Source organism: Clupea harengus, chromosome 21 (genome assembly GCF_900700415.2).
Source record: "Clupea harengus chromosome 21, Ch_v2.0.2, whole genome shotgun sequence".
NCBI classification, from domain to species: Eukaryota; Metazoa; Chordata; class Actinopteri; order Clupeiformes; family Clupeidae; genus Clupea; species Clupea harengus.
In genome coordinates, this window is record NC_045172.1 from 763,139 (window position 1) to 777,705 (window position 14,567).

Here is a 14,567-nt window from a genome sequence, read left to right on the forward strand (position 1 = left end):
TCCTCCCAGTCCACATCATGTGTGAAAGACTTCTCCTCACAAAGGGACTAAGGCAATGCAAGTATATTTATAAATGGAACCAGATTGGGAAATTTCACAAAACCCAACTTTTGGTTTTCCATTGTTTTGTTGGATTCTTTTGTTATGATTCTGACATATATGTCATATGAATATATAATTATGACCACGGTTGCTCCGCATGGTAGTCATATAATGTTTGTCAAGTTTTCTTTCTTTTTTTCAATGATTTTTGTTGGTGATATTGTATAGTTAGACTTTACCAATCCACATGAAACTTGACGTGATTGTAGCCCCACATGACTGAAATGGAATAGAAGGTTTGTGTCCCTAGGTAGGGCGTGTTCCTTTGTGCTAGTGCCCACCTGAAGTGGGGCAATTTTTCATCAAAACTGATGAAATGTCAAGTTGGCCACTAAGAGCGTGACCCTAGCTCATTATGACTCACTTGTAGAGTAGCCCCACCAAGTGAATAATGTTCAATGCAAAAATCTAGTGATTCACTAGCCAGTATCTTGTGATTTAATGGTTCAAAATTCACTTTATTTGACACTCTGCGTCACTTTTACAATCTTTGGACGCACTACTCTTATAGAACATTTACAAAATCAGTCAATCTGAGATTCCTTAAGTTATTCCATCAAGCAATCACTGACATTGTGGAATCAACTCGCACTAATTAAATTGATGTACAGCTCCTCAGGATGCTGCAGAAAGTCCCATTGATTTGAATGGGCTATCCCAACGTTTCGAGGTCTGATATTTCTTGAAAAATGAATTTGCCATTGGCAAATGTTTTTTTGCTTCTCAATCATTTCATATTATTCCACAAGTTGTCCTTTTTATAATATAATAATATTACCATTAACATATAACATTGCGTGAAGAACTATTTAAAAAAAAAAACATGTTTGGGAGAAATGTCTTTTATTGTTTTGGTTGCGCGGTTGGGTGGTTTGGTTGTCGGGATCCTGTTCATCCTGATGGGATTTATTTTTCAAAAATGACTGGCAGGCTATACATTATCCCTCACATCTCACAGAAGCACCTGCATAACAATGGCCTAATATGAGCCTGGCTGAAGAATGAAGAACCCAGTGACCGTATACATGCAGTCATTCTCACTTGTATAAGACTTATGAAGGGTTAAGATGGGGAAGGTATTATAGCGTTAGGAGATAAAGGCTTTAGGGAAAGGTGTTGAGTCAGGGGGATGAGTGTGAGTGTATGTCATGCCCAGCTAAGTCTTTCAGTCTAGTGTCTGGCCTCAGTCTCTCTCTGTCTCTTTCTCTTCTTGGCTTTCTATCGCTCCAGGGGGGCCTCCGTTCCCAGATTTGAAGCTAAAGGACATTAATCCTTGGACTATCCCCTTCTTTGGTTTTTGAACGCAGCCCATGTTGCTGTGGTCCACCCCTCCCTCACTGTGAGGGGTACTCTGGGCTGCATCCCTCGGTCTCACCTTGTTCTCTTTCTTACCTCCACTCCGGCAGCCTTCTTCTGTTCTTACTGTGAAGAGTACACAACATCCATCGTCGCCATGGATATGGGTAGTCTCACCACCGTGGTGGCAAATTCTGCATACATCTCAGCACGCGGCAGCTTTGATGGTTCTGCGAATCCGGCTGCCAACCGCGACAAGAAGTATCATGCCAAGTTGAAGCTGCCACACATCACAGTGTGCGAAGACCTCCGGGAGACACTAGACCTTCAGTTCCAAAGCATCTGTGAGGAGCAACCCATAGGCAAACGCCTCTTTCGAGAGTACTTGGAGACAGCCAACGAATACAAAGGGCCCTGTCGCCTGTGGAAGGACATCGAAGAATATGACACAGCTGAGGACAAAGACCGACTGAGAAAGGCGTCCAAGATCATTGAGCGTTACATGGAGCCCGCTGCCAAGTACTACTGTCCTTTTCTCCCTGAGAACGACATCACTAAAGTCAAGGAGAGGCACCAGGAGGCATGCGATGATCTCTTCAAGCAAACCCTCACCAGCACACTAGACTTCCTTAAAGAGGTTCCATACACATTCTATCTGGAGACCATCTTCTTCAAGCGCTTTCTCCAGTGGAAGTGGCTGGAGATGCAGCCTATGGTGGAGGACTGGTTCCTGGACTTCCGTGTGTTGGGTAAGGGAGGGTTCGGTGAGGTGTCAGCCTGCCAGATGAAGGGCTCTGGTAAGATGTATGCCTGCAAGAAGCTAAACAAGAAGAGACTAAAGAAGAGGAAAGGATTTGAGGTGAGAGATGCTTTGTAGATATATAACAAATTCCACATTTAGTTCAGTTAAGGTTTGGTATTGTAATAATATATATAATTATTTTGTATTATTATTATTGTTATTAAAAGTTATCTTCTAAAAAGATTGGTATGTGTTGATCCATAAGTTGATCCTGCCTGTTCTCAAACCATATGATCACTTGACTGGGATATTTTCACACCCAAAGCCGCTCACCTTCATCTGAATGTCACTGACACTCAGATTATGTGTCCTGCTTACTTACAGAAGACTTACAGAGTTTGGAGGGAGCTTGTATCCGGTTATCTAACTGGCATACTCTGATATTTGTTTTGGATTTTGTGTTATATTTAATCAGTCATATTAATCACAAACAGAAATGGATTTTGTGTTATATTTAATCAGTCATATTAATCACAAGCAGAAATTCAGGTTAATGTTAATTGTTGAGAAGAAGAGACACAGTTGGATTTACAGTTGTTTCACGAGCAAAACTGAAAGGGCTATAGAGTTGAGAGCACAAATACTGTGTGTGCCTCCCTAAAAGAATGGCTCAACTTATTGTTTTATTCAAAGACGTAAGTGTTTCTTGTTATCGGTAATGATTACATAGCACTGTTCTGCACCAAAAGATGTCACATTTGATTTAAAAAAGTGTAAAAATCTAAAGTTGCCCTGACAAGAAAACCCATAAACTGTCTAACAAATATTCTTCAAAATAGCTCCTTAAAGGGTTATTTGCGGATTCTAACCTTAAGTTAAAGTTCTTTAAGTTTTAAAGAATGTAGTATCACACAACATGTCACATATGTTCAGACTGAATATACACAATCAAATCAGGATGTTGTTTCAAAACCTGTAAGCCGCATCACTAATAGACCTTAATGGTGAATAATTGCATGCAGTATTATTGCTTATTGTATAGTTAAGCAGATAGACGGAGCAGTAGGTCTGCTATATGTGTATGCACCGCATATAAACACATTTGGTACACTCAGCAGCTAGTTGTGCAAAAAACTTTGAAAGGCATATTCCAAACTAGTAACATAATTTCAAGTACATTCTGCATTGTAGCAAGGTGACATTTTACTCTAAAACTGGTTAAATGTGTTCAAAAGTCAAGGTATTTCCAAAATAAAATGCTGAACTATATAGCTGCATATGTTGCTAGTATTGCAAGTCGTTGTGAATGTTCCTCCTGTCATGGACAACTGAGTTGATTATGAAATTATCTGGTAATATTAGGACATTTTGGAAGGGAATAAAACTGGGCCACTAAAAAGGGCTGTGAGTGTTCTGAAAAGTAAACTCCGAATTGAAAATCATAAAAACTGTAAAGTGAAATCTGCCTTGAAAGAGATGTATGTATGTGTATGTGTCCTGACAGAGATGTATGTATGTGTATGTGCCTTAAAAGAGATGTATGTATGTGTATGTGTCCTGAAAGAGATGTATGTATGTGTATGTGTCCTGAAAGAGATGTATGTATGTGTATGTGCCTTGACAGAGATGCATGTACGTGTATGTGTCCTGACAGAGATGTATGTATGTGTATGTGTTCTGACAGAGATGTATGTATGTGTATGTGTCCTGAAAGAGATGTATGTATGTATATGTGTCCTGAAAGAGATGTATGTATGTGTATGTGCCTTGACAGAGATGTATGTATGTGTATGTGTCCTGAAAGAGATGTATGTATGTGTATGTGCCTTGACAGAGATGTATGTGTATGTGCCTTGACAGAGATGTATGTGTATGTGTCCTGACAGAGATGTATGTATGTGTATGTGCCTTGACAGAGATGCATGTACGTGTATGTGTCCTGAAAGAGATGTATGTTTGTGTTGAGCACATAGACATTACCTCAGCAGAAGTGATTGGAAAATGAATGAAATGTTTTCAGCATGTCAAATCTGATGAAGAATGTGTGCTTCGGTAGCATACAATCATAGTGTTCGAACCGGTACAAGGCATTAGCATGTGTGTTGTAGTATTAGCGCTACTATTGAGCTCATTAGGAAGTGCCAACTCCAACATATTTATATATGGAACAGATTTGATGTGGCTGTCAAAGGAAGGACATAAGAGTAGACAGCACAAACATAATGCATAGGAACATCTTTACCCTGACTACAGGGGATTGTTACATCATTACCCTGACTACAGGGGATTGGGGACGCCGTCTGCCTCTATCATCCTTATGAAGAATTACAGTAAAACCAACTATGAAAAGCTTCTGTCTACAACTACTGTTTTGTGAAATCAATATATTGCATATCCGTATTGAAGACTCTTTCAGTGTTTTTCAATACTAATGGTTGTGTATATCATTTAGTGGTATAGCATTTAATGTTAAGTTCACTCTGAAGGTGTTCCACAGTTCCAGATTTTTTGCCTGAATCCAATTTTTTGGACAGTCTACCTACAGCTAAACTTAGACTAGACTGTTTAGGGAGAAACAACTCAAAAGCCAAGTGTCAGGAGATGCTGCTCAATTCCTCATTCAGGACATGTTCGCCTCTTGTCTTGGTCCACTCAAGAGCTATTCTAATAGGCTTGCTTGCATGTGCAGTGACACCTCTGCAAATGCAGCAAATCAGAAACAGTCCCCTGTTCATTATTTCCCATTGGCCCTCTGTAGCGGCTTGCAATAGCAGCCACTAGATCAGCTTGCCTGGCCCTGTCTGCCTACTGCTCCCAGCTCAGTTTCTGTTGGAATTAGAGTTTGGAACTGATGTTTGCGAGATGAAACGGTAGGCCATTCTGAGGGGTCCACCAATCAGCAACCAGTGGGGGTCACAAGTGCGATCAGGTTGAAATGAAGCATGTGTTTGAGTCGTAGTTACAACAATGTCGGCAGTGCTAAAGCTGGACAATGCAATACAAAAGGTAGCAATGCTAGCAAACATCGAGGAGTTATAGCCGGAGCTAGAAGAATGTGTACATTTGTTCAGTGAGGGTCAAGACATTGTTGCCTTACTGCCACAAAGTGAATTTGGGGCTGCAGTTGCGTTCTATCATCTTTTCCTAACTACTTTTCCTTGACCTCGATGGAAGACGTCATGAGGTACAGGAAAGAGAATCTGACTGCACCTACACTAGGCTACTAATTATGCGAAGGTGGAAGTTATTGACGTGGGTCATTTGATCACATTTGATCGGTTGTTGATTGGATTGTTATTGCTGTCGCAAGGAATTGTGTGGCGGTCCTCTCTCCTTTCCTTTCGTAAAGGATGCTCCAGTATACCCTATGCAAAAGGAGATACCAAAGTAACCATTGAAGCTCCTTTCCTAAGCATTTGGAGAATTCAATCAACTCTTATCATGGCTGACACTTAGATACTTCCGGGTCATTTCACTCTGAATGAGGCCTTGGTCTGGTTATCTAGATAAAGTCTGTTATTCATTGCCATGCTCCTTCTTGCCCAGTACATTCCATGATTATATTGTCTGTATTATTATAATAATATTAATGATAATAATAATAATTCATAATATTATTATTATATTGTCCATGACATGTGCACTTTGTTACCTGGTCTTTTGTGTTTTCCTCTTTAGGGGGCGATGGTTGAGAAGCGGATTCTGGCACGTGTCCACAGCAGATTCATCGTGTCTCTGGCCTATGCCTTCCAGACCAAGACCGAATTATGCCTAGTCATGACCATAATGAATGGAGGAGACCTAAGGTGATCATATATGGCCATAGCAGGAGTCATGTGTGTAGTCATGTCTGACCCTATGAGTGGAGATCAAATACACACTCATACAAGAATGGACACCGAGCCTTAAGAGTAGTCATATTTTCTTGTACATGATCTTACTCACATTCTGTCAAAGATGAAAACTGATCATGTAGAATGTTAATAAGAAACACTTGTGCGGTACTCTTTTTTCTGTCAGGTATCACATATATAATGTGGATGAGAACAACCCAGGCTTTGACGAGACGAGAGCCGCCTTCTACTCGGCCCAGATCATCCAGGGCATGGAGCACCTGCACCAGAAGAGGATCATCTACCGAGACCTGAAGCCTGAGAATGTCCTGCTCGACAACGAGGGTGCAAAGACCTAGTCACTCACACAAATAGAAACACATATTTTCTCATGTAACTCAAATGGTTATAGGCTTATCCACACATACCATCTCTGTGACCTTCTTAAGCAAACATAATTGTTGCTAAGCAAATATAATTGGACAGTATAAAGAGTTATCAAGCTTATCTTTGATATTTGTTTGTAATGTACATATCGCTGAAACACAAGCGCATGGTCACTCTGTCTCTGTTATTTGTTTGGTCCAAGGTCACGTGCGTATTTCTGACCTTGGGTTGGCAGTGGAGCTGAAGGAAGGACAGGATAAAATCAAGGGCTATGCTGGAACACCAGGTGAGAGTCTGACGTTAACCTTCACACTCATGCTATATATGGCAAGACCATTAGTGATAATCAGCATTATAAATAATAATGATCATTTTCAGTTAGAAATGAAAAGATTTACAACAGATATTACAACAGTCAAGATATGGTCAGTACCCCTACATGAGTTCATCCTCTGAATTCTCACACTGACTCTCAGTCCATACCTGTTTGGTCATAGTCAAGTAGATACGTAGGTATGGAGAGTCTTGCTATCTTTTATGTGTTTAGTATTTTTAACTTTATTATCCTCATTTTCCCCCCTGAATTATTTCCATTATTGATCAAAGAAAGCTATTCTGTCTTTCAGCACAGTCGTGATATTGAGTAGATACAGGCATACACATTTATAATAACATAATAAGCTGTCAGGCTTGAGATCTTCACTCCTAAAACAAGGTACACGTTCCCTGACACATTTGCCTTGACCACTGTAGGCTTCATGGCCCCCGAGCTGCTGAAGAGTGAGGAGTATAATTACTCAGTGGACTACTTCACCCTGGGGGTCACACTCTATGAGTTCATCGCAGCCAAAGGCCCCTTCAGATCCAGAGGTGAAAAGGTACAATGTCCTCTTTTTCTCTTCCTTTCCTGTTTTTATTAAATATCTCTCCTCACCTTCTTATCTATTTGTTTTATAACACAGCTTGTGATTAGCACCATGTTCTCTTTAGTGGAATAGTAATCTGCGACCCCTGTGCCTGTTGTAGTTGTCAAATCTGCGTGTCTAATGGAATGAATAGTTGCCTTTTAAAGATGACTGTCACTGCACTGCACGGTGACATTGGTGGAGTTAAATAAAGACACAGGCAGTGCCAGCACTGTGACGGCACAGGAGGGGTTTCTAGATGTTTCTTCAGGACATTGTCACACCAGTTTGTTCCTTTTGCTCATATGTGGTTGAAATAATACATTTGGAACTCTGCCTCATCGTGGCTGTGGTTCTAGAGTGTTCTGTGCCTCAGCGTGGCTGTGGTTCTAGAGTGTTCTGTGCCTCAGCGTGGCTGTGGTTCTAGAATGTTCTCTGCCTCAGTGTGGCTGTGGTTCTAGAGTGTTCTCTGCCTCCGCGTGGCTGTGGTTCTAGAGTGTTCTCTGCCTCAGCGTGGCTGTGGTCCTACAGTGTTGTTTTTGGATAGATGTGAGTGAAATCATAAATGTACAGGTTGTATGTATATCAGAGCTGCTTCAGAGCTGTACTCCATCGGCTTCCCCTGTCCTTCCCTGGGCCTTGTTCTATCTCAGTGGTTCTCAAAGTGGGGGGCGCGAACACTCTCCAGGGGGGGCGTGATGTCACAGACGGAGAAAAAAAAAAAAACGCCGACCTGTCACTGGTTAGTGAAAACTCCCTCAGTGGCGAAATGCAAGGGGCTGGACTGACCCAAACAAATCAAATACTGTTTTGCTCCTGATCCACCAATCAAAACGGAGTCTTATCATTTCAACGCGAGTTGCACCTCCGCTTCCGAGTATATAAAAAAAACGCTCACCCTGAGACGACACTCTGTAGGTCTATTCGTAGCCTATTCTAAGGAGTAATTTGCTCCACAATCTTTTAAAAAAGCTCGTAGCCCCGAGAGCTAGCCTAGCTAGCTACCTTCTTCCAACTACAGCTAGCCCTTTTCTCCTTAACACCTAGCCTACCTTTACATTTTTTGATCACCCACCGTGTTGCAACAAATAAAACACCAGCACTTGAATACTATTTTGTGCTGTACCTGTCTACATTGTGTACAGTTCGTTTTGTTAGGAATCATTGCCTAGCACAGCCTTATCCATTATTCGTGTGCAAGTCGTTCACAACCACACAAGAACACGACGTTGAAATTAGAACTGTATTAACTTCACACACACTGTATCAGCAAACAAACACAACATGGACACGTTTCTGATTCGTAAAAGTCAGAAAGAGAAGCCTGTGGACTTCTTTAAACATAAACGTGATGGCCTCCAGCAACAACGAACCACCATGTCCAAGTATAGCACTGTCTCCAAACAGTGTCTGGAGGCATCTTATGTAGTTGCTCATAGAATTGCTAAGCTTGGCAAACCCCATACAATTGCGGAAACACTGATTTTGCCGGCCACGCAAGACGTGTAGAATAATGATAGGTATTGCGCTAAGTTTAGCTCCTATGTAAAATGACACTGTATCACGCCGAATATAAGAAATCAGTTTGGGTCCTATTTCAAAGAGGACTACAGTTCATTCGCCTGAGTTCGGGATCCATTTCTCTGCTCAGCAGATGAGCTGTCACTAGACATGAAAGAGCAGCTGAAGAGTGACAGTAGACTTAAGCATCTCCCCTCTTTCGTCATTCTGGGTAGCAATGATCAGCTTTGCGACATAGCCTTAAAAAGATGACTTTTCAAGACTGACTGCGCTCAAAACTAAATACCGCAACCGCGCACAGATCGAGGATGACCTGAAGATATTGTCGCTACACGATGGTAGTCCTTTGGGGGATCGTAGTCCCTCACATTGCGCATGCGTCATTTTGCGACACTGTCGACTGCTGTCGAAAGCCAGTTTTTTGAAAACATGACCATTTATTTAAAAACAAAGAAGATGTCACAGTGGACAAAACAGATGAGGTGGAGGATCAAAAAGTCTCTCCCCAGTTTCGTTTCATATGTTGACGTAGAGCCTTATGCTGTTAGCCGTTTACAACATAATTAAATATAACATTAAATATACCCACATTATGCGTTAAGACAAGCCCAATATGTTGACGTTTAAACCGTTTACAACATTATTAAATATTACGTTAAATAAACCTACATTATGCGTTAAGACAAGCCAGATATGTTGATGTTGATGTTGAGCCTTATGCCGTTAAACCGTTTGTGTCTGAGCATGCGCAATGTGAGGGACTACGATCCCCCAAAGGACTACCATCGTGTAGCGACAAGATATGTTTGTCAAACATTGCCCCAAGATTTGAGGACCTTTGCAGTGCAAAGCAGGCTCATGTCTCACATTGACAGACCTGTAGGATTTTTTTTGTAAAGATCACAAGAGGCCCATAATAATAACAGTATCCTAATGATAGCAATAATAACACTTATTATTATTATGATAATAATAATAATACAATAATAATAATAATTGGTCGATAATCATTCATTATAATAATAATAACATAATGATGGTGATAATAATGAATAGCCTACTAATAGGCCTACTATTACTGATAATAATAATAACAATAATAATAATAATAATAATAATAATAATAATAAATAGTTAATAATAATTGTCTGTATGGGCCTAACAATAGCCTAACCTTGACATGTCAGGCCTATCAATAACAATAAGCTACGTATCTATCTATCTATATATGGTGGTGTAGTTGAGGGCGGTGGCGGCGGGCCGCGGGTGGATGGGGGGGCCCCAACTACCCCTAACCAGCTTTGGGGGGGCCCAGCTTGCAAAAGTTTGAGAACCCCTGTTCTATCTGCATGGGGAGATTCTGACTGATCGTGCATTCTGTGTGCAGGTGGAGAACAAAGAGGTGAAAAAGAGAATACTGAATGATCCAGTCACTTACCCAGAGAAGTTCAGTGAGAATGCCAAGTCCCTTTGTGAGGGTCTCCTGGCCAAGGCTGTAGACGACCGACTGGGCTTCAAGGATGGGTCATGTGACGAGCTGCGGAAACATCCCTTCTTCTGTGAAATCAACTGGAGGAAACTGGATGCAGGTATTTGGATCGATTTCTTTCTTGCTGTAGATGTGTGCAGTTTGGTTCACTCATGTCTTCAAAGTGTTAAACCCTAAATCATGTTACTTGAGTTTTCCTGCTTTTTCGTTTTAAGTAGATATAAAGTTAAACTAGAGGGTGTGGTTTGTTGTGTTAGACTGGCTGACACCCACTGCAGAGGCAGATTGATTCAAGTGATTAGCTGGCCTTCATTTCATTAGCTGTGAGTCACTGACAATACAAGAGAACTTGATACTCATAGTATCAAGGTGAGCAGTGACCTGAGTGCCAAAGAACTTATGTGTCATTCATCTGAGTCTTTTCAAGTGTTTCTCCAGTACAAATGAAACATTATTTCATTCATCTGAGTCTTTTCAAGTGTTTCTCCAGTACAAATGAAACATTATTTCTCCTCATTAGGCATCCTTCCGCCTCCATTCGTGCCGGACTCTAAGACCGTGTATGCCAAGAGCCTAGACGACGTGGGTGCCTTCTCCACAATCAAGGGTGTGAATATTGACGACTCAGACAATGAGTTCTTTGATGAGTTTTCCTCAGGAAACATTTCCATTCCGTGGCAGGAGGAGATGATCGAGACGGGCATCTATGGTGAGCTGACCGTGTGGGGCACTCAGGGGACGGTGCCCGATGACCTCCGTCGGGAGTCCATCCATGAGCTCCCTCCCCCCAAGTCCTCCACCTGCTGTGTGTGTTAAACAGCACTCTGGATGCAGAACTCTCATTCCTTTTATGTCCATATGTGTTCCATCTAATTGGAGAGAGAGATTGGTTGCATCAATGTGGAACATGTTGAAATATCTTTCATTCAGAGGTAATATTATTTTCTTCATAGGTCCCTAATAGAGGAACAATGTTTTGCTGACAGGCAATGATACTGACTGAAAATACCAAACTAAAATTGTATTTATGCAACACAGTTAAAAATGGTTAGGGGGTGTGTGAGAGATTATGGGCTCTAGAAAAGAAAGCTGGTAATAACAGCAGGTGAACTTGGCTACAAGTTCCATTTGTGAAACATGCTGGTGGAATTGGTAAGGCTGTGGCCTCTCAAAAGACTGCCCTGAGCAAATTAATTAGTTTGAGGTGTGATGTCAGGCACACGATTATCTGCATATTCCCTCTAAAGCCCTCAGGTGTGGTTACCATGGCAACATGTCACAATGGGGGTGGTTCTTGAACATGTTTGGATCAGCAGAGGAGAGGTTATATGCAGGTTTTATTATTTTATTAAGATCAACACATTAATCATGAATAAACCACGGTCCAGAAGAGCCCAAGCAGCATTTGGATTCAAATGACAGGTGAACAGAAGGTTACTTCTGATAACAGAACAATAAACCTCTCAAATGCTTGACAAAATGTAAAAAATGTGTCGAATGCGGCAAAGTTGTATAAAGTTGATTTAGTTGATTGTTATCCTTGATGATTTTGTGAAGGTTATTCATATTTTTGTTTATTTAAGGATTTATGTAGATATTACTGCAGAAATGTAGAATATTTGTTGCTAGAATTAATTTCCACAAATTGATGAAAGCATGTAATTTACAAAGCAGTTAATTTATAAGCAGCATTAATAAAGTAAGAAAATGAACTTGCTTCCAACAACTATTTATTTTGATTTAAAATTGTAGACTGATAGAACTGATCAATTAAATTCGAGACAGTCTTCTTGATTTGTATTGTTATTAACAATGAACATTATCCAAGTCTTATTAGACATCAAGGCCTCAACCCCATAGATCAAGCCCATAGTCAACAGTTCTTAGTCAGGTTAGAAACCGCGAGCAAGGCCCAGCTCAGAAAGGAAGAGAACACCTGCCCAAGGTTGGCCCATGAAAGAGATAGAATAAGGATATGGGAGGGGAAACGACAAAGACACAGAGAAGGGAGGAGGATAGGAGAGAGAACAAAATAGAAGCATATAGTATATACATACATTGGCCGATGAGTATTGTGAACTTGCATGCTATTCTTACTTCTGATAAGATGTGGAGCTATAAGTCGGCATATCTTGTCACAATGGGTATATTTACAGTTGTTTCCGCTATGCTAAAATTGTGTTTGTAATATGTAAATGGACATTTGTTACATTAATGTTAAATGGGGTTGACAGTTGAATAGAGAAACCCATAGTAGAACACTGAGGAGGGATGGAGGACTATGTGGAAGGGCTGCTGACACTCCCCACAGCAGGGCCAGTCTAAACAAGAGGATGGGACTGGGAAGGACAGGAATATTACAATGGCGTTTTCTGTATACATATAGGTGTACAAATAGTAGGGGATGAATATAATGCTGCCAGAGTTTTGAGTGGTCCAAAAGAAGTGGTCCTTTTACGACATCTCTTGGATTTTAAACACGCTGGGTGCAACATGCTCCAGTGGTACTCCAACAGAGCCTGGGAGACTGGGAGAGCTGAGAGCCAGACGGAGAGCTCAGAGCCAGAGAGCTGAGAGCCGGACTGAGAGCTGAGAGCCAGAGGCAGAGCTCAGAGCCAGAGGGAGAGCTCAGAGCCAGAGAGCTGAGGGCCAGACGGAGAGCTGAGAGCCAGAGAGCTGAGAGCCGGACTGAGAGCTGAGAGCCAGAGGCAGAGCTCAGAGCCAGAGGGAGAGCTCAGAGCCAGAGAGCTGAGGGCCAGACGGAGAGCTCAGAGCCAGACTGAGAGCTCAGAGCCAGACTGAGAGCTGAGGGCCAGAGAGCTCAGAGCCAGACTGAGATCTCAGAGCCAGACTGAGAGCTCAGAGCCAGACTGAGAGCTCAGGGCCAGACTGAGAGCTGAGGGCCAGAGAGCTCAGAGCCAGACTGAGATCTCAGAGCCAGACTGAGAGCTCAGAGCCAGACTGAGAGCTCAGAGCCAGACTGAGAGCTCAGGGCCGGACTGAGAGCTGAGAGCCAGACTGAGAGCTCAGAGCCAGACTGAGAGCTCAGAGCCAGAGGGAGAGCTCCGAGTCAGAGAGCTGAGGGCCAGACGGAGAGCTGAAGGGCTGAGAGCTCAGAGTCAGACTGAGAGCTCAGAGCCAGAGGGAGAGCTCAGAGCCAGAGAGCTCAGAGCCAGAGGGAGAGCTGAGGGCCAGACAGAGAGCTCAGCCAGAGAGCTGAGGGCCAGACGGAGAGCTGAGGGCCAGAGGGAGAGCTCAGAGACAGACGGAGAGCTGAACATATTCCCTGCTGGAGTGAGAAAAGAGTCTTGTGGAGAACTGGAGATACAATGGATCACAAATCAGTGCCTCTCCCTTCCCCTCAAGAATCAACAGCTTGTCCAGCAGGGCATGAAGGCCCACCATGGCTCATCTCAGCATTGGACCATTTAGGTGAATGTGTTAATACAATCTTCTTTTATTTCTTAAAGAATGATATACCACTTATTCTGAAGGTAACTAACAAGCTGTTAAAGTGTGCTGACATTGTACATGACAAGTAGTCAATTGTTTCCTAAAGAGTGGCATCAGACTAGCGTCAGGCTAGCTCACCCCTGAAAAATTCAGGTTTTGTGTCTCCATAACAGCTTTAGTTTTTGAATGTTACATGGACCTCAGTTGTATACTTAGGGAGTGATGTCATCTTGACACCTGTAGTGTATCTTTCTTGATACCTCCAGTTTGGATGACAATCACATTGACACTTCAGTCAATTCAGTACGTGGAACCATGGGTTTTGACAATACAACTTTACAATTGCAGGAATGGCAGAAAAGAATGTGAAAGGCCTTGTGTAAATGTTGAAGTGTGTTGCTCAATGTGTTCTCAATGCATTGCTCATACTTCTTTGCTGAGTGTACTTTTGTTTCACTTCACAAAAAAAGTTGTTGAGATACTGTAAGAAGGTGTTCATATAGCTCAATAGCATCACCATATTGGTAGACTTTGTACATTCAAATAAATGTTTTCCCAGAAAAAAAGCATGTATATGTTGTGATCATTTACTTAATGTCTTTTTTTAATGTGAAGGAAAACAATGGACTTCCGTGTCTCAGAGCTCTGCGCATACATCCAGAAATACAGAAGTCTTTTCTAGCAGTTCGTCTAGTGTCATGGCTACTAAAATGACATTTGAACTAACTACGTTTAGCAGGGCGTTGCACAGTAGGATTCCTTAACCCTCCACTTCCAACACAAGTCATCTTCTTCTACACTGAGAAACTGGCATCACTTCACTTTGGAAACCTTTCCTA

The 14,567-nt window shown here is 41.9% G+C and overlaps 1 protein-coding gene across 1 annotated transcript; it reads left to right on the forward strand.

Annotated features, from left to right (window-relative positions):
• Positions 1 to 1,249: 1,249 nt before the first annotated feature.
• On the forward strand, positions 1,250 to 11,679 carry grk1a (G protein-coupled receptor kinase 1 a). Its single transcript, XM_012823318.3, has 7 exons — positions 1,250 to 2,257; positions 5,819 to 5,946; positions 6,161 to 6,318; positions 6,563 to 6,646; positions 7,114 to 7,238; positions 10,174 to 10,375; positions 10,796 to 11,679. Exons 1-7 carry the CDS (start codon positions 1,556 to 1,558, stop codon positions 11,089 to 11,091), a joined length of 1,695 nt encoding a protein of 564 aa, XP_012678772.1. The 5' UTR covers positions 1,250 to 1,555; the 3' UTR covers positions 11,092 to 11,679.
• Positions 11,680 to 14,567: the final 2,888 nt, after the last annotated feature.